The sequence below is a fragment of the Hyaena hyaena genome, unplaced genomic scaffold (genome assembly GCF_003009895.1).
Source record: "Hyaena hyaena isolate Hyena2069 unplaced genomic scaffold, ASM300989v1 scaffold_4, whole genome shotgun sequence".
NCBI lineage: Eukaryota > Metazoa > Chordata > Mammalia > Carnivora > Hyaenidae > Hyaena > Hyaena hyaena.
In genome coordinates, this window is record NW_024080636.1 from 2,720,095 (window position 1) to 2,742,581 (window position 22,487).

General features: G+C 45.4%; 1 protein-coding gene across 3 annotated transcripts in view; it reads right to left on the bottom strand.

Moving 5' to 3' along the window:
• Positions 1 to 22,487, bottom strand: part of TCF20 (transcription factor 20) — a 101,661-nt gene that overhangs the window by 21,414 nt on the left and 57,760 nt on the right. Inside the window, exon 3 of one of the 3 annotated variants that reach the window (XM_039234862.1) lies at positions 9,439 to 9,572. The exons of the other annotated variants lie outside the window; for them this stretch is intronic. Coding sequence (XP_039090793.1) covers positions 9,558 to 9,572 — 15 coding nt within the window. The 3' untranslated portion in view covers positions 9,439 to 9,557. Of the gene's footprint in view, positions 1 to 9,438; positions 9,573 to 22,487 lie in introns of those variants that run through there. 3 annotated transcript variants of the gene reach the window in all.

Sequence of the window (22,487 nt, forward strand, 5' to 3'; positions counted from 1 at the left end):
ATATGAAAAAATCCACAGGGAATATCACACCTAAAGGTAAAAAGATGAAAACATTTCTTCTCAGATGAAGAACAAGGTGAGGAGGCTGGCTTTCACCACTTCTACCCAACACAGTACTGGAGGTTCTAGCCAGAGCAACTAGGAAGGAAAAAGAAGTAAGAGGTGTCCAAACCAGAAAGGAGAAGTAAAATGATCTGTTGGTATATGTTATGACCTAAAATGTAGAAAACAAACACTAAAGAGTCCACAAAAAACCCGTCAGAATAAATGAATTCAGCAAAGTAGCAATATATATACAAAATCAATACACAAAGGATCAGTTGCATTTCTATACACAAACTGAATAATCTGAAAAGGAAATTACGTATATTTTCAATAGCATCAAAAGGATATTTAGGAATTAACTAAAGAAGTGAAAGACTTGTACCATGAAAACTATAAAACATTGTTGAAAGAAATTAAAAAAGACATGAATAAATGGAAACCCATCCCATTTTCATGGATTAGAAGACTTAATATTTAATTTTTTTTTACATTCATTGATTTTTGAAAGACAGAGAGACAGAACACAAGTGTGAGAGGGGCAGAGAGGGAGGGAGACACGGAATCGGAAGCAGGCTCCAGGCTCTGAGCTGCCTGCACAGAGCCCGACACAGTGCTCGAGCTTACAAACTGAGATCATGACCTGAGCCAAAGTCGGATGCTTAATTGAGTCCCCCAGGCGCCCCAACTTAATATATAATTAAAGCGTCAGTACCACCCCAAGTAATACGCATATTCAATGCAGTTGCTATCAAAAATCCCAATGATTTTTTTCTTAATAGAAATACCTATCCTGAAATTCATTTGGAATCTCAAGAGACCACAAATAGCTAAAATAATCTTGGAAAAAGAAGAAAACTGGAAGACTCCTACTTTCTGATTTCAAAACTTAACTACAAAGCTACTGTAATCAACAGTGTGGTCCAGGCATGAAGTCAGGGATACAGACCCAGAGGACAGGGCAGAAAGCCTAGAAGTAAACTCTGGCATATAGAGTCAAAAGATTTTTGACAAGGGTGCCAGTTCAATGAGGGGAAGAACGGTCTTTTCAACAAATGTGCCAGGAAAACTAGACGTCCACATGCAGCAGAATGAAGCTGGACCCTTACCTGACACCATATTAAAACATTAACTTAAAATGGATTAAGAACCTAAATGATAAACCAAAAACAATAGAACTCTTAAAAGAAAGCAGAGGGGCAAATGCTTCATGACATCTGGTTTGGGAGTGGTTTGTGGTTTATGACACCCAAGGCCCACATAATAAAAGAAAAAAGACAAATTGGACTTCATGAAAATTAAAAAATTTTCTGCATTAGAAGACACCACCACCAGAGTAAGAATGGTGATTTACAGAAGGGGAGAAAATATTTACAAATCATATGTAGAATAAAAGATTAAAATTCAGAATACACAGAGAACTCCTACAACTCAATGACAACAAAACCACCTGTTTCAAAAATGGGCAGAGGCCCTGAACAGACATTTCTCAAGAAGGCATACATATGGCCGATGAGCATGACAAGATGTTTAACATCACTCACCATTAGGGAAATTCAAATCAAAACTACAATAAGATACCACCTCATACCCAGTAGAATAGCTACTATATAAAAAAAAAACAACAACCCAGGGGTGCCTAGGTGGCTCAGTTGGTTGAGTATCTGACTCTTGATTTCAATCAACTCAGGTCATGATCCCAGGGTCATGGGATTGAGCCCCATGTAGGGCTCTGGTGTAGGACGCGGAGCCTACTTGGGATTCTCTCTCCTTCCCTCTGTCTCTCAAATTTAAAAAAAAAAAAAAAAAAAACCCCACAAAAAATAAAACAAAAAATCCAAAAACAACAGGCGTGGCAAGGATATGAAGATGTGGAGAAAAGCAGAACTCGTGAGCACTGCCGGTGTGAATGTAAAATGAATAGCCGCTGCGGAAAACAGTACAGCAATTCCTCAAAATGTTCAAAGCAGAATTATTGGGGCACCTTGGTGGCATATTTGGTTAAGCATCTGACTCTAGATCTCGGCTCAGTTCAGGATCTCACAATTCGTGAGCTTGAGCCCCACACTGGGCTTTGGCTGATGGTGTGGAGCCTGCTTGGGATTCTGTCTCTCCTTCGCTCTGCCCCTCCCCTGCTTGTGTTCACGTGCGCGTGCTTGCGCACTCTCTCTTGAAATAGACTTAAAAAAATAAATAAAAAATAAAAATAGAATTACCATATGATCCTACAATTCCACTTTAGGGCATTCACACTCAGAAATGAAAGCAGGGTCTCAAAGATACTTGCACACCCATGTTCACAGTTAGCACTACTCACAATAGCTAAGATGTGGAAGCAACTCAAGTGTCCATTCAGGACAGGCAAAATGTGGTATATACGCACAACAGAGTATCATCCAGCCTTAAAAAGGAGAGAAATTCTGACGCCCTGTTACAACAGAGGAACCTTGAGGACACTATCCTCTGTGAATAACGCTAGTCAGAAAAAGACACATACTGTAGGGTTCTACTTACGTGAGATACCTAGAATAGTTAAAATCAGACGCAGAAAGCACAATGGTAGCTGCCATGATCTGGGGGTAGGGAGGAGAGAATGGGAGTTAGTGTTTAATGGGCACAGAGTTTCAGTTTTGCAAGATGAAGAGCTCTGGAGAAGAATGGTGATTTACTATTACTGAGCTTTGTACTTAACAAATGGTTAAGATGGTCAATTTTATGTTAAGTGTATTTTGTCACATAAAAAAAAAAAAAAAAACAAAAACAGAAAAAGGAAGGTAAATTCTCAAGGCCCATCTCAGTCCGTGCTGTGACAAGCGTCTACGCAATTCTGATGCACGGTACAATCTGAGAACCCCTGGTACAGTTTCAACTCTCCAACTTTTTAAATGAGGAAGACAAAGACCCAGAGAGATGCAAGAGCTGGCTGGGCTAGGATTTCAGGTGTCCTGGGAGCCATCTAGTGCTTTCCTCACTGTCCTTCTGTCCCCTCCTGACCAATACCAATGGAGATGATGGGGGTGACAGATAGGCAGAACTGCGCCCCCAAAAGTCAAAGATGTCCAACCTCATCCCCAGAACCTACCACCTGACATGGCAAAGGGACTTTATAGATGTGACTCAGTCAAGGACCCTGGGGTGGGGAGAAGTGGCCCCAGTCTAGTCACATGGGTCCACGTACGCAAAGGAGCTCTCCCAGAGGCAGTGAGAGTTGAGGGCTGGTTTCAGAGACGGAAGGGGCCAGGAGCCAAGAAGGGGGGTGGCCTCAGAAGCTGGGTGAGACAAGCAAACAGGTGCTTCCTTAGAGCCTCGAGGAAGGAACACAGCCCAGCTGGCACCTAGTGTCACCTAGTGTGAGCCGAGTGAGCCTTGCTCCAGACCCAAGACCTGACAGGCCTGTGCTTCAAGCCGCTGAGCTGGCGGCAGTGTGCTACAGCAGTGACGGGAGACGAGGAAGTGGGGATTTCCTGAGAAAATCTCACAGGAAGGAAGGGACTCTTTGTTTTCCTTTTTATTCTTCAATGTAACAAATTTCTCCCTCATGGAAACACCCACAATTTTACTCACTTTTTATTAGGCAGATTCTGGCATCATCAGTGGCACTGGACCTGGAAGGGACGCTGGCTGTCATCAGTGCCCTTGTTTCTGGTTCAAGAAACAGAGGCAAAGTGGCCTGCTGGAGACCACGTAACTCTGAACTGTAGCCCCTTTTTCTCCTGAACCCCGAGCTCAATATTCTTTATACCATACCACGCGGCCTTCTAGTCCCCTTCATTCACTCAACTATCCAGCATTTGAAAAGTACTTCCTACATTCCAGGTGTCAAAGACAGAATAGAAAGACTTCTCTCTATAGCGTCTTCAGTTCCTAAGCTACACCCCAAATCAATACCCAGGCTAATACCATTTCCAATTGGATTTTTATTTCCTTATTTTTTACTTGAAGAAACTATTTCCACTATTATTCTCCTTGCAATGCAAGTAATATAATAAAGTCACTGCACAGCTGAATGTCCTTTGTTTCTGACTACACTGTTACCAGTTTGGAGATATTCATTCCTAGGGGAGGTTAAGTCCACACAATACTGTTGAGACACACAGTGGGGCTTCAATCATGGTTTCTAAGTCAAGGTAGGTTTTTTTTTTTAACTTTTTAAAAAATGCTTTATTTATTTCTGAGAGAGAGAGACAGTGTGAACAGGGGAGGGTCAGAGAGAGAGGGAGACACAGAATCCAAAACAGGCTCCAGACTCTGAGCTAGCTGTCAACACAGAGCCTGACGCAGGGCCCGAACCTACGAACCATGAGATCATGACCTGAGCCGAAGTTGGATATGTAACCGACTGAGCCACCCAGGCACCCTGCTTTTCATTTTTTTTTTTTTAAAGTTTGAGAGAGAAGAGAGAAAGAGAGACAGAGACAGAGAGAGACAATCCTAAGCAGTTTCTGCAATGTCAGTGCAGAGCCTGACCTGGGGCTCAATCCCATCCATTGGGAGATCATGACCTAAGCTGAAATCAAAAGTCAGACACTCAACCGACAGCCACCCAGGTGCCCCAAGTCAAGGTACGTTTTTCTTTTTCTTTTGATGTTTGTTTATTTTTGAAAGAGAGTAAGAGACAGAGACAAAGGGAGACACAGAATCCAAAGCAGGCTCCAGGCTCTGAGCTGTCAGCACAGCCCAACGGGCTCGAACCCACGAGCCATGAGATCCTGACCTGAGCCAAAGTCAGACACTTAACCAACTGAGCCACCCAGGTGCCCCTCAAGATACGTTTTTCGAACAAGCAACAGCCCAATCTTCCCAAGAGCTAAATTTTCATTACTGAAGGGAATAAAGGTTATTTTTAAGCAACTCTTCTCATTTCTGATACTGTTATCTTGGCAAATAGATTATAAGGTGTATTCTTAGTTTTTGGCCATATTTAAACAACAGAAAGTGGCCCAACACCCACCCTGACCCTTTCGCCAGCCCTTCTCACTGTCCCAGAGGCCGGGCTCACTGACTGGAGGCGGCAAACTGCAGGAGCTGAATCACCTAAGAGCGATTGAATCCGTACCTGACGGAAGCTCTGAGGGAGAACTTTGCACGCTTCTTCATTCACAGAATGACTCTTTCCTAGGAGATATAAAATCGACCTGAATAATCACTCTGTTTAACGAGCATCGTGAAGCATTTGGGTCAGAGTAATATTAGCGTTGATGATGACTGGTTCCGTCCTAGGTTTGAAGCCTGAGATGGCTTTCACGTGCATGCACCTCTGTGCGTGCTCACGTTATTTACTTACTCGTGTTTGTCCACCTCCCCTTAACTATGAGAGTCACTCTTGTGTCCCCAGGATAGCACACCATAGGAACTGTGACTGTGAGCTGGTGGAGTGAGTGGAAGGTCTGACGAATTCGAGAGCTTGAGAAAACGAATGAGGTTACTCTTCAACAGGAGTTAATAGCTGATGCTGGTAGAGCTTGGAGAATGTGGAGCAAGGTATGTGCTCATTTCTGGCTGCCAGCAAGATCTTTCCCCCCACCGTTAATTATACCTCCTAGATCTAGGACAGAAGCCTCTGCTGCCGGAGCAATCTCCTCCAGCTACGTGGCAGCGGCATGGCTGACACACAAGGAGCTGCCCTTTAAGGCCCTCGAAGCACCTTTCTTTTTGACGCAACTCTGCATCGTATCAATTTTCTTTCAAGAGCACTTGAAGGTGTCGGCCAAAGCAATCCATATAAAACCCTATATGTTTTGGATCCTTGCTTCCTTAGAGCTCGATAATCTCATGTTCCCCCACGAAAGCTCAGGAGACCAGCTTGAGCGTTTCGCTGCTGCTTGCCATTCTCAGACTGCAGAGACGGCTTGGCTACAGCCTCTGGAGTCACCAAGGTTTCACAGCCAACCCCGGGGGGCCAGGGAGGTGCCTGGGTCCCCTCCAGCTCTGTGGGGCGCATAGCACACGAGCCTGAAAGGTATGCTTGTGTCCCAGAGCTCCTCTAGCAAATGCACCAATTTTAGTCACGGAATCCATTAAACACACCTCTTAGTAAACTGGGATGACGCCAGTGTAAATGCCAGTCAGTCACGTTAGCAGCACTCACTGGCCGATGGCTGTGTGTACCTGAAAATGAAGTGTCAGGTCTGACCGGCTTTTCAGAGAAACTGCGACGGCATGATGCCACAGTTAGCGGCTGTGCAGCCGTGCACGGGCTGGTGGGAAAAGAACCTGAGGATGTCAGCTCCTGTGTGAAAGTCAAAATCAGCACATCAATTTTATCATCTGTAAAATGGGGATAACAAGATTTGCTTTACCTTCCTCGTAAAGCTCTTATGTGAAGTAACTGTCAAATGTCTTATAAATTAGTTATGTAATTATTAGGACTTATAAAAATATGGAAAACACACCTTCATCTACAACGTGTCATATTTTTGGCAGTTACTGATGTCAAAACTAGACCCACCACAAACCAAGTAGAGCCTATTCAATTAAGACAAACTAAGTTCAACGATTATTTTTCTGAAACGTTTCCCTTGAGTATCTTGCCTGAAACAAGGAGAGCCTCGGAGGCTCTGAGCACCTGCCACACGCCGGACAGCGGCTCCAGGGGGTGCGGATGGTCAGCTTTGCGCTGTAAATAATGGCAATTAGTTGTAGTGTTTTTGTGAAGCACTTTTGCATTGGAAGGTGCTAAATAAACAAGGAAGAATAAAACTACATGCAATCAAGTACAAATTAAACACTTGCAGGAGATCAAAAGCATCTTAAAGTGCCCAACGCAGACACATTGAGCACAAGCAGCCCGAGGAAGAGTGCCCCGCAGGCTGGTCCCTGCACTGGAGACACTCCCCCCTGCCTGTTACACGTGCCTGCACCAGTGTCACCCGCCACACAGCCACATGCTCCCAGCCCACCCCCACCCTTCTTATGCAAACCCACTCACTTGCGTTAGAATGATCTAGAATAATTTCTCCTGCTGCTTCTGGATCCCCTGCCACAAGGGGCTGAGGGCCCTGCTCCTCCCAATACTTTTAGAGCCTAACAGCTCATCTCTGTCTCCTGGGACAGTCATCTGCTTCCCACCAAAACCACGAGAAAAAACACACACGGGCACAATCTTCCTTAATCTGATCATTATCCTTCAGGTATAAAAATAATCTAGAATTGAAATTGTCCTTTTAGACCCCCACTCCCCTCCCATACCCCAATCGAAAAGTGGTACTGCTGCTGGCCCTGAAATTAATAGCTTCCTTGGGAAAGCTTCTCAAACGACCCTATAAGCCTATAGTAAGGGTCTCCATGGCCAAGTAGGGGTTGAGGGGCGGCTGGTCCTGGAGGTGGAACATGCAGGACAGCATGACCAAGGTCAAAGTCAACATGCAGCTGCTCTAGCAGTCTCCTAGTTGCATCCCTGATCCACGAGGAGAGTTTGTTCCCTGAATCCCTTTCTACTGCCTTTGTATTCACAGATGGATTTACAGTAAAGTTACGCTGCTTTGAATGAGGCCAGAGGGCTTGGGATTAAAGGACTCTTTTCTCTTCATTAACAGTGTCCTTCCTTGTCTTTCTGTACTTCATCTGCCAAACAGAGGAAGCCAGGATTTAGCTACAACCTTGAGCACACGAGGAATGTACACATGCCTTTATACAATGGATATGTCCATTTTACCATTCAGCAAACAAATAAGGAAAAATTAGGTTTAAGGTGAAGCTGGGCAAGGGTGTCTTTTCTCTAGAAGACTCTATTACATATACCTTTTTTGTTGTTGCTGTTTTAGAAATCTGGATTTTCACACGTCAGTGTGCTGGAACCAGGAACAGCTGCTGCCCTCCATCAGACGGGACGGGGCGTATTGGCTGATGGGTGAAAGTCAGGCTGGTGCTTCTTTATAGAATCACGAAACGCAGGTTATTCTATTGAATGTGATGAAAGGATTTGACTTCCTGATGAGCTGTTCCTGGGACTTTTAACTTGCCTAATTATTGTGTCCATTCTGAGTCAACAGCACAAAACTGCAAAGTCCAGAAACTGGGAACATGGGTTGGAGGAAAGTCAGTAGGAGCCAGCCTTGGTCTCTATGGGCTGCTTGTCCCTTACCCCTCCCAGGAGGCGCCTCATGGGGGTGCTCAAGGGTCCTTGGACCCTCAGTGGACTTTACTTTGATACTTAGGTTTGCTTAAATGGTGTCAACTTCAGAAAGGTAAAAATCATTCCTTTTTTTATTATTCATTCAATGCATTTTTATTGCATGCCTACGGGCAAGGCAAAGGGGCCTCCAAACTGAGGGCCCAAAGTCAGGTAGTATCTGCCCTCAGGGAACTTCCAGCAGAACTGTGACGTGTTGTGATGTAAACAGGACTCTCCAGCTTAGAGGTAGTGTGCCCACCTCGTTAAGGTCAGGAAAGCATCCTTGACGGGTGTGGCTTGAGCAGTCTAGTTGTGAAGGAGTGGGAGCTCCTCAGGCAAAGAAGGCGGGGAAGACATCCATGACAAGGAACAAACGGGAATAAGCAATCAGGGTGTGGAGGGCGCATGCGGTGGGGAGCCAGGTGAGCACGAATGTAGGGCCAACGTCGTTGCCAGGTTAGGGATAGCATGGAAGTTTGTGTGGGAGGGTGTGCAAATGCATACAAGAGGCTGCACTTAGAGACACTTTGGAGATAAAACCGGCAGGACTTGGTGATGAGCTACAGCCAGGAAGTCTGTGAGTAGTATCTTGGGGAGCTCTGGTGTGTGGTGGTGCCCTTGCCGGGTGACAAAGTGGAAGGGGAGTCCTTCGGGCATCAGTGCAGCGAGATTATGATGAGCAGAGAACTCGCACAGCCCCAGCTCTCCAAGTGACCTACTCTTTAAAACACTCCATTTGTTTTAGACCTAGGACAAAATCTCAACCGGAGTAACCAGGAATGGGTTTAAATTCAAATGACAATTCAAATGACATTCTAGATAAAGCTAGCAACTTTCTGGAACACATTACACTATTCTGAATTAAACTGATTATTCTCTATTGCCTCAGAGTGATGAGTCCATTATTAGGAATATTCTTGTGAGATACCAGGTAAAGACTAAGCTTTATCAAAGTGACCCCAAGATAGAACTTAAAAACTTCCTTCTAAAAATAAATCTTGGGGCACCTGAGTGGCTCAGTAAGGTAAGCATCTGACTTGGGCTCAGGTCATGATCTCACAGCTCATGGGATCGAGCCCTGCCTCAGGCTCTGCACCAACAGTTCAGAGCCTAGAGGCTGCTTTGGATTCTGTATCTCCCCCCTCTCTCTCTGTCTCTCCCTGGCTTGTACTCACTCTCAAAAATAAATAAACATTTAAAAAAAAAAAAGGAATGCATAATATAAAACATCACAAAAAATAAATCTCTGCCGGCAAGCTTTTTTTTTTTTTTTTAATCATTTTCTTGTTTATTTTAAAGTGGAGGGGAGGAAACAATGCAGTGAAAGACATGTTCCAGTTAGTCAGCGGGCACCTCCTATATTCGCCTTGCTTGTATTCAGTGGGGAATCTTGGTTCCTGCCTTAAATACTGGCAGTCTAAAAAGAGACGAAGACATGAAATGAGAAAAATGGAGAGAAAGCCAGGGTGGAGAAAGAATCTTTCTCAAGAAAGGAAAACCAACCCCTCGCCCTGCCTCTTACCAGCTAGATGAGCAAGACCCAATTAATCTATTTAAACCTCGATTCTCTCAACAGTAAATTGGGGATAAAATCCCACTGGGGAAAAAGGTAGGAGGTGGAGAATCTTTTAAGAAAACTGGTGTGTGGGGGGCGCTGGGTGTCTTAGTTAAGTGTCTGACTCTTGGTTTCAGCTCAGGTCATAATCTTGCAGTTTGTGGATTCGAGCCCCACATCGGCTCCATGATGACAGCACAGAGCCTGCTTAGGATTCTCTCTCGATGCCCCTCCCCCAGTTGTGCTTGAGAGAGAGAGAGAGAGAGTGTGTGTGTGTGTGTGTGTGTGAAAGCACACGCTTTCTCTCTCTCCCTCTCTCTCAAAATAAGTAACTTAAAAAAAAAGAAAGAAAGAAAAAAAAGAAAACTGATGAAGGGGAAAAATGCCCAAACCACATAAAACCCTGTGTTTGACAATGGAGGAGAAGTATTTTTTAAATGACCTGTAGGGTATTCCTAGGACACCCTGTATAAAAACAGAAGGAGAAAGTTCCAGCAGTGGTCCCACATGGAATGGATGGCCCCATGACAACCAGGGTCCCCTCGACTTATCTGCAAGCTGGAGATGGGCAGCAGCACAGACATCCAGGAAGAGCTGGCTTTTACAGTCCACCACTAGCAATCATACTTAACCGCAGCTACTGCCACTTAGGTGGACTTGTTTTGAACATTTATCTTTTCACTGGCACATTTTTAACAGACCAGGCACAGTAATTACCCCCTCTCAATTATATATCTTAACATAAACACTTTACTGATGATAATGTTCTCTGAACATGTACTAATACCAGTAATCATTTGGTGCCCGCAAAGCTGAAACAGTTTATAATGATCACATATGGAATGAACTTCAACTATGGACGTGGTGGGTGCAGACACTGACCACCTGTTGCGGGTTTTAAATGTTCTGTAATCCTCTCCTCTGGACTTACAGTCTTCAGATTCAGCAATAATAAAGACCTACAGGCAAGACAAAGCAATATAAAGCAATTTCCCTAATAAAATTCATCCACTTGTCAAATTTAAGTTAAAAACCAATCTTTATCCCCCTTTCTAAAATATTAAACTGTTACAAAAGGTTTAGTTTGTTTTCTTTTGCACAAAATGTATAGTTATGTTAATATACATTCTTCGTAACTCCACCTATCAAAAAGTCCGCACAGGTTTCGCTAAGGATGTTTCTTTAGGCTAACCAGATCTTGGGTTTCTCCAGGTTGCAATTTTACCCTACACACACTTTACAATTTATCTTACCTACAAGTACATACACTCCATTTAAAATAATTCTAATCAGAAGGCATCTTTTACAGCTGGGAAAGAAAGCTGTGGCTTTGATAAAACGTTACATATTTTGTTGAGGGGAAGTTTTACATATTAAAAATAAAAGAGATCTGTGCCCTTTAAGAAGTTAGAAAGGAGGGGTCTGGGTCAGGGGGTTTTTTAAACCAGTAATTAGCACATTTGCTCTGAACAGCAGCTGAGAACCTGAGAACCGAGAAAAGGCTGCCCCGAGCAGGAGCCCTGGCAGCCCAGGGGGAAGAAAGAGAAGAGCCTTTTCTCGAAGTAGAGAGATAAATGCTTATGGACAGAGTGGAAAACACTGAAATAAAAGTTGCACAAGACTACGTACTAGTGTGATTTTATTTTCCCCTTTGCTCAAACAGTGGATTGGATTTAAAGAGAAATAATTACCTTTTGTGTTTAGAAAGGCATCTCTGTAAAGAAACTGCCTGCCAGGAAAGTGACTCTCTGTATAATCCTCCTCGTCTCCCTAGCTCATCCCAGGAGCTGGGTTTATGCTTCCAGAAAGCCAACTACAGGGAGCCGCTCATTCACAAGATGCTCGCATTTAGCTGCTGACGATTTGGGAACAGGAACGGCAAAGCCGCTGCCACCACAGGCCTCCTGTCACAGGACTCCGAATCCGGGCAGCCTACACCAGAGCTCCGTCTGCCAATTCCCAGCCCTCCGAGGCCCTCGTTCTGGGTTTTTACCGCCTCTCTTCCCCCTGGGTTTGTTTCAATCTTTCCTGTGCGGATCTACCTCCACCTCACCAGCCCGCTCACCCGCTCATCTTCTCAGCCCAAGTCAAGGTGTTGTTTGCAAAACACCCCACTCCTGAAGCGGCCAGTTCTTCAAGGGCACGGCCACCTGAAAAGGGACAGAGGAGGCATGTCCTACAGAAAAAAGGCAGAAAGGAACCTGAGAAAACTAGGGTGTCTTGGCACACTGGGACTATTCCCAGTGCAACTCCCCACGGGGCCGCTGGCGCCACCCCCTAAAGCCGGTGCCAGATCCCAACAACCCTCTCTGAGGGCTTTATGGGGCCACTTAATGAAGCGATAATGTGTGAGACACCTCATTTCACGTCCAAACCCTTAGGCCACTCCTCCCAGAAACCTTGCACTGGAGGGAAAAATTGGTACCAACCTAGCATGGAAACTGTAACCAAAACTGGTTGACTAGCTCACAATGTAGCTTTCGTGAACTAACTTAAACACACGGAGTGTTCTACCCGTCACCACCGGAAGCATGTGTTAACAATGCAGACGACAGCCATGACCCAGGAGGACTGAAAGGTGCAGCATCCCAGGTGTTTCTCATCCCCAAGAAAGTTTAAGAACTACTGGCTCAATCCATCTTCGTGGATATGGATACTTTCTTCCTTATTTTCTATTTTAGAAGCTTAATCCCAGAATAGAAGATACACAGCAAAAGGCCAATCTTAACTCCAACAGAGGAAGAAAATGGAAACTCAGAAGTAACAGGACTACTATTAGAAATACTGACTAAATTCAACAACTACCTCTTCCATAGCTGATTTTTATTTTTTTACTATGTTTTTAATGTTTATTTGTTTTATTTTAAGAGAGGCAGAGAGAGGACATAGGGCAGGGGCAGAGGGAGAAGGAGAGAGAAGGAATCCCAAGCAGGCTCGGTACTGTCAGCACAGAGCCCCGTATAGGGCTTAACCTCATGAACCACAACATCATGCCCTAAGCCAAAACCAAGTCAGACACTTAACTGACTGAGCCAGCCAGGTGCCCCCACCTCCAACATTTAAATAACAATCGACTGTTATGACCAATCTCATTTTATCTCTTAAAACCTGATAGGGTGGTCCAGTTATTATCTGCGTTTTACAGGGTAAAAAACTGGGTGGTAAATGACTTGGCTACCATTATGATTTTGCAGGTAACCCATCCCTAGGACTAATTCAAGAATAAAGAGAGACCTACAAGAGTCTGTAATCATTACCCCTTGCCAACAATCTCTTCTAGTGTCTTCAAAGACCTTCTGTTGGGTAAAAGCAAGAGTCCCTTTTGCTCTTCTTGAGGTCCTTTTTCTCTGGGCAGCCTGGTCAGCACAGTGGTTTTGTGATAAAAGGTGGCTCCATCACGTGGGTTCTCTTTCATGAGTAAGATTACAAAGGCAACAAATACATGATGGCGTTAGCAAAATTACTGAAACTGAAAATACATCAATGACTATGGCGCTTCAGAATTCCCAAGTCAAATTAAAAAGCTAAAGGCAACAACTGGTATTTGCTGGTGGTCTCAGAGCCTTTGAGGGCCCAAGGCGGCAGGTGGTGGTGGTGGTAATGGTGGGGTGTGTGTGTGTGTGTGTGATTTCCTGGGGTTCCCCAGAGTTAATCTGGAAGCTAATTCTGAATGTGGTCTTCTAAAACTCACCAACAAAATCTTGTTAGCATTTCTGCCATAAATGGAACCCTCTTTTTTCCAAAGGAGGGGGAGGGATGGGTCTGAGAGAATGGAGCTCCCTTGCTGGAGACAGAATACCCCCGGAAGTGATTCACTGTCCTGAAGAAAGGGTGCCTGAAGGCCTGTAGAGTAGAGCCCTGCTGGGAAGCGAAGCTACAGCACAGCAGTTGATAGATACCCACCCACAGCTGTACGGCGCCTCGCACACTGCTCCTCCATCTCAGCACACACAGTACAGAGTCTCTTGAACAGTACGTGGCCCGCAGTGAGTGTGCTAACTACTAATGAGTGTTTACGGCCACCTGTGAGGGACGAGAGGCAGGAGCACGCGGAGGGAGCCAGGTGAGGGGCTGCTCGAAGTGGAGAACGAAGCGTGTGCTCCTGGTGGGCCGTGGGTTTCAGAGCACGAGAGAGAAGGGCTTGGGAAAGCAGGGAGGGGTAGCTCTTAACACGTGCCCAGTTCTCCCTCCATTCGCTCTTCAAAACCCCCCAAGTCACTCTGACTTACTGGCACGAGGCTTCCTGACTCAGGTTAAGCACTTCTTGGTGCCTGCACAGACCCCACGCTCTCACTACCCTTTACCTAAGTGCTGATCTAGGCGAAGCTAGAGCTGCTCTTAGCCGCAAGAAACCACCCATCAGAATTCCTTCGTTCTGAAATGGTCGCACTTCACTTGGATGGCTAAGAGGCATCCAGACTTAACATGAACATAGCACACCTTCTGATTTCTCCACCAAACCTGTTCCTCCTCCAGGCTTTCCAGTTTCAGGAAATGGCACAGCGTCTGCCCCGTTGTTCTGTGCCAGGGCTGCTCACACAGGCCACAGAAATTAGCTCCCGCCCACCTCTCCAACCTCATTACCCGCTCCGTATCCAGTGCTCCCTCACCATCCTGTCTTTTCTGTTCCTCATATCCATCAAGCCCGTTTCCCCCTACAGCCCCTGGATGCTCTGTCTAAATGCCCTCTGATCTCAAAGCCCGGCTCATTATATACCACTCCCACCTCAGCCCATCAGGGAAATTTACCTGGACCCCCAGTCTAAAGCAGCTACCCAGTCACTGTCTATAACACGATATCATTTTAACGATGTGCACGTATTTGTCCCTGGCACAGAACAGATGCCAACTCGAACTGGCTGAATGGACCAGTGTAAGGTGATAGTAAACTGGGGCTGGAAGCCTGCACTGGTATGGCTACACGCGGGTTTTAGAAGTGTCACTTCAGGGGCGCCTGGGTGGCTCAGTCGGTTGAGTGACCGACTTTGGCTCAGGTCATGATCTCATGGTTCGTGGGTTCCAGCCTTGTGTCAGGCTCTGTGCTGGCAGCCAGCTCAGTCAGGAGCCTGTTTCGGATTCTGTGTCTCCCTCTCTCTCTCAGAAATAAATATTTAAAGAAATTTTAGAAGCATCACTTCAGGGGTGCCTGGGTGGCTCAGTCGGTTAAGCTTCTGACTCTTGATTTTGGTTCAGGTCATATTCTCACAGTCTGTGAGTTCAAGCCCTGGGTCAGGCTCTCCGCTGCACTGACAGCGCAGAGCCTGCTTAGGCGTCTGTCTCCCTCTCCGCCCCTCCCCCCTCAAAAATAAACAAACATTTAAAAAAATAAAGGACTTTAAATGGCATCCAAAGGCCCACTTCCCACTGCCAGACATCTGTTGCTTATTACAGGCCTCTTAGGATAGCCAGCTAGACACGGGCTCACCCTGTCCTGATCAGCCAGAGCCGGCCACTCTGGTGGGCTCAGTCAGGAAAAGTCAGGATGCATGGTGCTAAGTGGCCCAACAGGTATGATGGGAGTGCTGGGGACTTGCTGCCTGGGGGACCGGGTGACAGGCAAGCAGGTTTGTTTTTTGTTTTTTTTGTTAGGTTTTTTTAAATGTGCTTTTCACTAACAGTGGATTAAAATGCCCAGGCCTGCTGGGAGGTACAAAGTCTCATGTCTACAAACAAATACAGTGTTTTCAAGGGCCTGCCTTTTCAAAGCACTACCGTATTTTGATTTCTTGCAGAGGGAACTCTACCTAGAAACAAGCAAAGAGAACCAACTGGCAACTATCCTACTGCTTAATGAACCATCATCCCACCAACTCAGCTCTTTTCAACAACAGCAGCAAATACAACTTACAAGTAACAAAGGCCTACACCTGACATCCGGCTCAACCAAGATCGAAACTTCACAGACACAGTTTTCCAAGTCGAGCCACCCAGCATCTCTACAGAGCCAGTCACCATGAGTACGCCCGCGACTTAAATGAACAAAGACGTTTTACTAGAAACTCTTCCACGAGCCACGCAGTGAAACAAGTAAGAAATGAAATGCCTCTAAAGCTGATGTCACCGCAGCGGGTCCCACTCCCATCCTGACGTTTGTTCTTTCGGGCGGAAACGCGCCATTGTGTTGACCTTGCTCCCGTGTGTCTGCTCACGCGGCGGTTCTGCGGTTCCGTTCTCCTACGGCACACGCCCAGCAGTCTGCTGCCGACACATGCAAATTCAAGTTCAGTGTCCGCTCCTATGCACAGCCGGCCCAAATCGCCCACTGTACCTGGCTTACTGGGACACGGTCATCCACGGCTGAATTTCCACCCAATAAGCTTAATGACAGGGACCCACACCTCCACTAGAAGGACACGGGAGGACACCTTCCAGGCCGGACGCCAGCTCACGGTACTTACTTCCACCTTTAAACCACCTCAACTCCAAAGCTTCTAGGAATAGTTTAGTGTCCACCAAGGAAGCTATCTGATCTCCAGCGAAGTTCATTTTCCCCCTAACAGTCCTCGGCCACAGCCTTACTTACAGATGAGAAAGCTTTATCTAAGTGCTCTCCTTTAGGCAGCGCTCCTGAAGAAAGGGTTTCTATACAGCTCCATTTTCCAGGTGACTTAAGTTATTCAGACTGGGGAAATGATGCACAGAAAAATGACAAACTGAGGAGAAACATTAAAATTAACAGGGGACAACTGCAATATCACTAACCCAAGAAATAAAATTTAAAGGAAAAAGTTAAAAATTTAAATATACCCAGTGTTGTTTGCCTCATAGTAAAACGTGGACTCTCCTGTATCTGGGGATGGTCATACAGCTCGGCACGATCTTTTCTGGTTAAACCACAAGATAATGTCTATCAAAAATTCCTTAAAATATTCACACTTTTTGACTTAGCAGCTTAACATCTGGAGGTTTTCCCTCACACAAAACTCCATGAGTAGAAATGTTTGCCGCCGCATAAGAAATAGAAAATAAACTGGAAGCCTCAATGTCTAACAGTGCAGGAATAATATATATTATATAATTATATAGCCCAGGAATACTGGGCTAAATTACATTATACACATATTAAAACAAAATACCCTAAGTTACTATGCAAGCTAAAATTACAAAATTAAGTGAAAGCAACACGGCTTAGTGTCTCCAGTTAACGGCAGAACCTCTCCGGGTCTGGATCCTGGACTCAGCTGCGTCCAGGAGCGCCAAGGAGGCCCACCTCGGAGGGCCGCGGGGAGGGTTAAATGTGGTGATTCACACACAGCGCGTGGAGAGCAGGCGATCCATGTTAACAACTGTTACTACACTATTATTATATCTAGTAAAACAAGCACATGGACAAAATCTAGAAAAGCAGCAAATCTATTGGGCTGTCAGGACCTTGGCTTTCTTTTACCTACTGTTCTCTTACTTTTAGGATACGAGTAACGTTGTTACTATTTACTCTTACGTAGAGAACATGTAATTCCTAATTCCGTCATAAAAGGTAGTTTGCCCTTTGATGACTCAGGAGTTAAAGAGCTTCCAGCCTGGCGACAGGCCCGGCGCCCCCTCTAGACCCCGCGGCCCGGCTGCTAAGCTGGCTCTTCTTTAGTCCTTTCTGGGGTTTCCTGTTGTTCCTGTGAGTGGACCGGTCTCAGACCCTTCAAAAATAAGTGTCCCTACACAGTGACAATCTGAACCTCAGAACCCATCTGACCTCAAAGTAAAGTGCACACACTCTGTCAAGTCTCAGTTCGGCACACACAGGCCTTTGGCTACATCCTGGAATTCTGAGAAAATGAGGTGTTACACTGTGCACAAGAGGTTTTTTCTAGGCCCCCAAAAGTAACGTTTCCTATCAGCTTTTTCTCGCTATTACTAAATGCAGTTTGGTATTCCACTGTGTTGTCAATAATGTTAATGTCTTGAAAAATTATTAGAAAGCCCAAAATAGCAAATTACCTTTTCTGTGCCCCCTCCGACCTCCAATCATATCGTAGGCTGTAATTATAATGATAGTTTAATTTCTTTGATGGCTTTTCAGAATTCTCTATGAAGGTTTTTTTTTTTTAAATGACACAGATGTCACGATTTCTTCCCGCTTCCTTGCAATGTGGATTAAGTTTACAGATTTTACACCTATCCAAAAAGCTAAATAAAAACCAGCCAGTCCTAAGAAAGTGCTGTCCTAGAGTCATGGGGCGTGGTCAGCCTGAATGCACACACCCGCTGAGCTGTCACGCCCAGTATTTCCCCCTGCCCATCACACATGAGCTACCAAACATGGGCTACCAAACGAAGCTCTCCCTTCTCTTCCTCAATCCCTTTTTTGCTGCCACTGGGGACTTACCCAGCCCACCCCATCTGCTGACCCGCCTGCTTCAAAGGGAAGCCTCAGCTTCGTTCCTCACTCCTTTACCTGCCACACCTAACTAGTTTCTGGATACTATCAACCTTTGATTCCAAAATGATCTTCATACTGGTCTGCTCCTTCTGAGTCCCCTTCTGCCACTTCTTCAGCCCTCATCATCTCTAAGTAGGTTAAGGCCACACACACCCCCTCAACCAGTGGGCCTGGTACTTCATCTCTCCCTGCGTCTCTCAGGAGCTGCCTTTCCAAGACACAAAGCTGATCGTGTGATATTACACACTCAGAAACTGCCGGTGGTTTCACACTGCCCGTAAATGATAGGCTCAATCCTCAGACTACGATAGAGTCCTCTGCAGTCTTCATATACTGTACATATCAGCTGGGGGGGCGGGGGGGAGTGTGACGGTTCTGAATCATTCTGTGAATTCTTACTTATTCTGGATCTCCCTTATATAGTGCTGACCAATCAAAAATGTTTATTTAAAAATAATTTTATTACTGGGTAGACTCTTTACTTTGGCCTTAGGTAACCATTATCAAAAAATTACCAACTCACAAGAAAGAACATTAATGCTTTACTTAACGTACAAGGCAGGTCTTATTCCCTTCCTTCTGCCTCCTCTCCTTTGAACAATCTAATTCCCAAGAAGTCCATGTGGGCCGCCGCCATATCAGAAGACACTAATTAACACTGCACCTGAAATACCACACACCCTTCTCTCCCCAAACTTGAGTTTCCCACAAGAGTAAAAACAAAAAGAAAATGGTGGTTTCATCTGCAGGGGCGCCTCCCTTCCTGGGAGGAAGCACTAACGAATGGTACGTGTACGTGGACCATGGCTCCCGGAGTGAGTGAGCTCACAGGAAGGCATCTTCACGAAAGTGCGAGAACACCCCTCTAGGGCAGACAGCGGCCCACGGCACTCGCCAAACGTTTCTCCATGCACCTTCCAAAGCGTCACTCGTGCTCTGGACAACCGTCTTTGCAGCGGGCACTCTCAGTTTCCATATTTTATAGATGAAGGTGAAGCACAGGCGCCAAGTGCCTTGAGCAAGTGACTGGCTAGGACGCCAAGTGCTGGAGTGCACAGGAAGCGGCAGGACCCCAGGGCTCTCACCGACCCTCTCCCTCCCCGGCCGAGCAGAGAGGCAAAGCCAGAAAGGTGAGGATAGCATCTCTGAGGGCACCGTTAGGCTGACTGGGTTTTCCTTTATCAGACTTCTTTTCAGTAAATGGGAAGATGGGAAGAAACTGGCCTGCAGCTGGAGGCTTTCAGGTCCTACAGAACCGGCCATGGCCTGGACAAGGGGCGGGGGACAATATGGAATAAAGGAAGCTGTACGTCCTGGAAAATCCAAGCTCTCGTGCGGGAACTGTATGGCTCAACGCGTGAATCACATAACCCTTCCTGGCAGAGTCCAGGAGCCCTGCTGCCAAGTGCTGTCCCCACACGCCAGCGTGCGACCTGGGGCCAAGGCTCCCTGACGCTGCGAAGGGAGCGAGGGGCCCTTACAGTGTTCGAACTTCAGATCCGTGCTGGTTTTTCTAGAGGGACTCGGACAGCTGCTGACGTGAAACGAATGCCTGCCCTCGCATGCTAGCTCGTCGCATTGCATTAGCTCTTTTAACCCGTCAGCAGGAACTAGTTCAGCATCTCCGGGATGACTTACTTGGCCTGGTACAGAGTGACTGTCAATATCTGTGTTTATGGCCCTTTACCTTTAGCATTTAGTCTATTCCTTATAGGTTGTATTTTATAATCAAGTGTACAGATCCTCTCATCATCCCCCCACCCCTAAAAGAAGATTTTAGGAAAATTCAATTTGTCACAACTTATTCTGTAACACAGCATAAGCAATAAAATTCAATACTGCAAATTTCATGATACTCCTAAGAATTTAGAAAAACCAAATCCTGAAGGAAAATTAACCTTTCTCTGGAGGTTTAGTGTCAAGGTCATTACAGGTCGTGTTAAGAAAAACAGATAATGCGATAATCATACAACTCTGTTAGCTGCTCAAAGTCACAGCAACAGAGGGATGAATGAAACCCTGTGCCTGAACGGGTGACACACACAGGCTGGGGGACAGAAGTGTGAGTTGTGGCAACAACGATGAAGTGACAGCCAGAGAGAGGGGACTGGGGAGGAAGGGAGTGTAAGGAAGTCGGGGGAGGAAGGCAGGGAGGGGTCCAGGGGAGGGACAATCATGGCGGGGCACACGTGTACAGGGAGTCAGGAGCAGAGGCCTGGAGTCCAGCGGGGACGTTGCAGCAGGACCCGGGCGGCCTCCTCGGGTGGGTGCCCGTCCAGCGCTCACTCAGGGAGCACACAAGCGGCCATTCGGGAAGCAGAGGACAATGCCTTTATTTCACACATAACCTGAGAGGCTAACTGCCCCGTTTTTGATGTTTTAACATGCAGTTATGTTTTCATAATAGATATGTTCATACTTTTATACTTGTCAAATTATGCTTTTTTTGTCATAACCTAAAGTAAACTACAGAGAAGGTTAGCCTATTAGAGATGGTGGAAGGATCTATATAAACTTGTATTAAAAATTAACTTTAGGGGTTCCTGGCTGGCTCAGTCAGAAGAGCATTCAGCTCTTGATCTTGGGGCTGTGAGTTCAAGCTGCGTGTTGGGTGTAGACATTACTTAGATAAAACCTAAAAAAAAAAAAACAAACAACTTTAAATGGAATCTTTAACACACTGATTTAAAAAAAAAAAAACAAAACCCAAATCCAGTTAACAAAACACTGTGAAGTAAAAATGTTTTAAATTCCCATGAAGGTTGTTAAGAATCTGTTTGGAAGGGGAGTGGTCAGCCCTGGGGCGGTGGAGGGGAGAGGAGGGAACAAACAGGCCAGCTCCCCCCAGAGCAGGGCACCGGGGATCCCTGTCTGCTGCCACAACCCTGAACCCTGAAGGCCTTCCCGTCCTAAATGCATCAAACATGGTGTTTGTATACTGAGTTATGTGTATGTCTGTTTCGAGGCAACTGCCTGTCACCCCATCATGTCAGATCAGAGGTCACCGTGGGTTCACATGTACAATCAGACCAAGGTAAATAAGCAAAGGTCAGAGTCAGACAAAACCAGAGGACTATGCAGAAATTAAAGGAGTAAGTCCCACACTCAAAAAAGGAAGGAGAGCGAAGGCCATCTGCTTGAACAGGAATGTTCTAGTTTTCAGCAATTTTCACCGTGTGACACTTATGGGGAGGGAACTGCTGTCTCTGGAGGGCTTCATATGACTTTGTTATAATATCATGCTTGTCAAAACACCTGATAAATACATAGGCCAAAATGGATCTCTAATGAAATATATGCGGCCTTATCTCAACATGATAGGATGGAGAGCATGCTTGTTAAGCGCATTGAAATTGAATGCATCTGCTAAAACCTAAGATAAAACTAGACTCAAAGTGGCCTTGACAAATTGAAACAACATCTATCAAATTAAATAAGAGAAGGCAAGTTAGTGTAATTTTAATTTGTTCTCAAGTACATAAGGAAAAGGAGACTAAAAACTGGGCAAATAAAACAGAAAAAGAGCCTATAGTCACAGTGGAACATTGGTCAGCTCAAAAAGCCAAAGAAGCATAATTTTTTAAACCATTTTTAAAATCAACACATCCATCTGAGTGTGTTTCACTAAAGCCAAGTCATCCTTTATTCTGAAGGTAATGGAATGGTACTGTCTCCCTTCCTATCTCATTGGGTGGCTGTGGGAATAAAACAGATACGCAAGTGTACAGAGAAATTCAATATACAAAGCTAGCATTCTATTCTAAAATGGATGTTAAATAAACAGAGTGGAATTCAGGGAAGAGAAAGCTCAGTAATTCTTAAAGGGTGATGCATTGTGAGTACAATGTAAGAAAATACACATATAGCTGTAATATGAGATATATTTAAGATCTGTCATGAAACTACTATGTTATACGTCAATTATACTTCAACTAAGAAAATAAGATTGGTCAACTATTTGTGTTCTGAACGCTTGTTACTAAAGGAGATGGTGGAATCTGCAGCCCTGATGGGGCCACCATTGAGCCCAAAATCTAATTTAGAGCCTCTATTACATAGAAGAAGCCTAGGGACGAAATCAACTGCTTTTATGCCTTTTACCTTTTAGTAGAGCATTCCAACTTTTTATGCCTTAGGACAAGGATTAATTTGAAGTCCTTTCGAAACAGCTGAGGCTGAAATATTTTATTTTATTTTATTTTATTTTTTTTTAATGTTTTTTATTTATTTCTAGGAGAGAGAGAGACAGCGTGAGCAGGGGAGGGCCAGAGAGAGAGGGAGTCACAGACTGAAACAGGCTCCAGGCTCTGAGCTGGCAGTCAGCACAGAGCCCGACGCGGGGCTCGAACCCACGAACCGCGAGATCATGACCCGAGCGAAAGTCGGACGCTTAACCAACT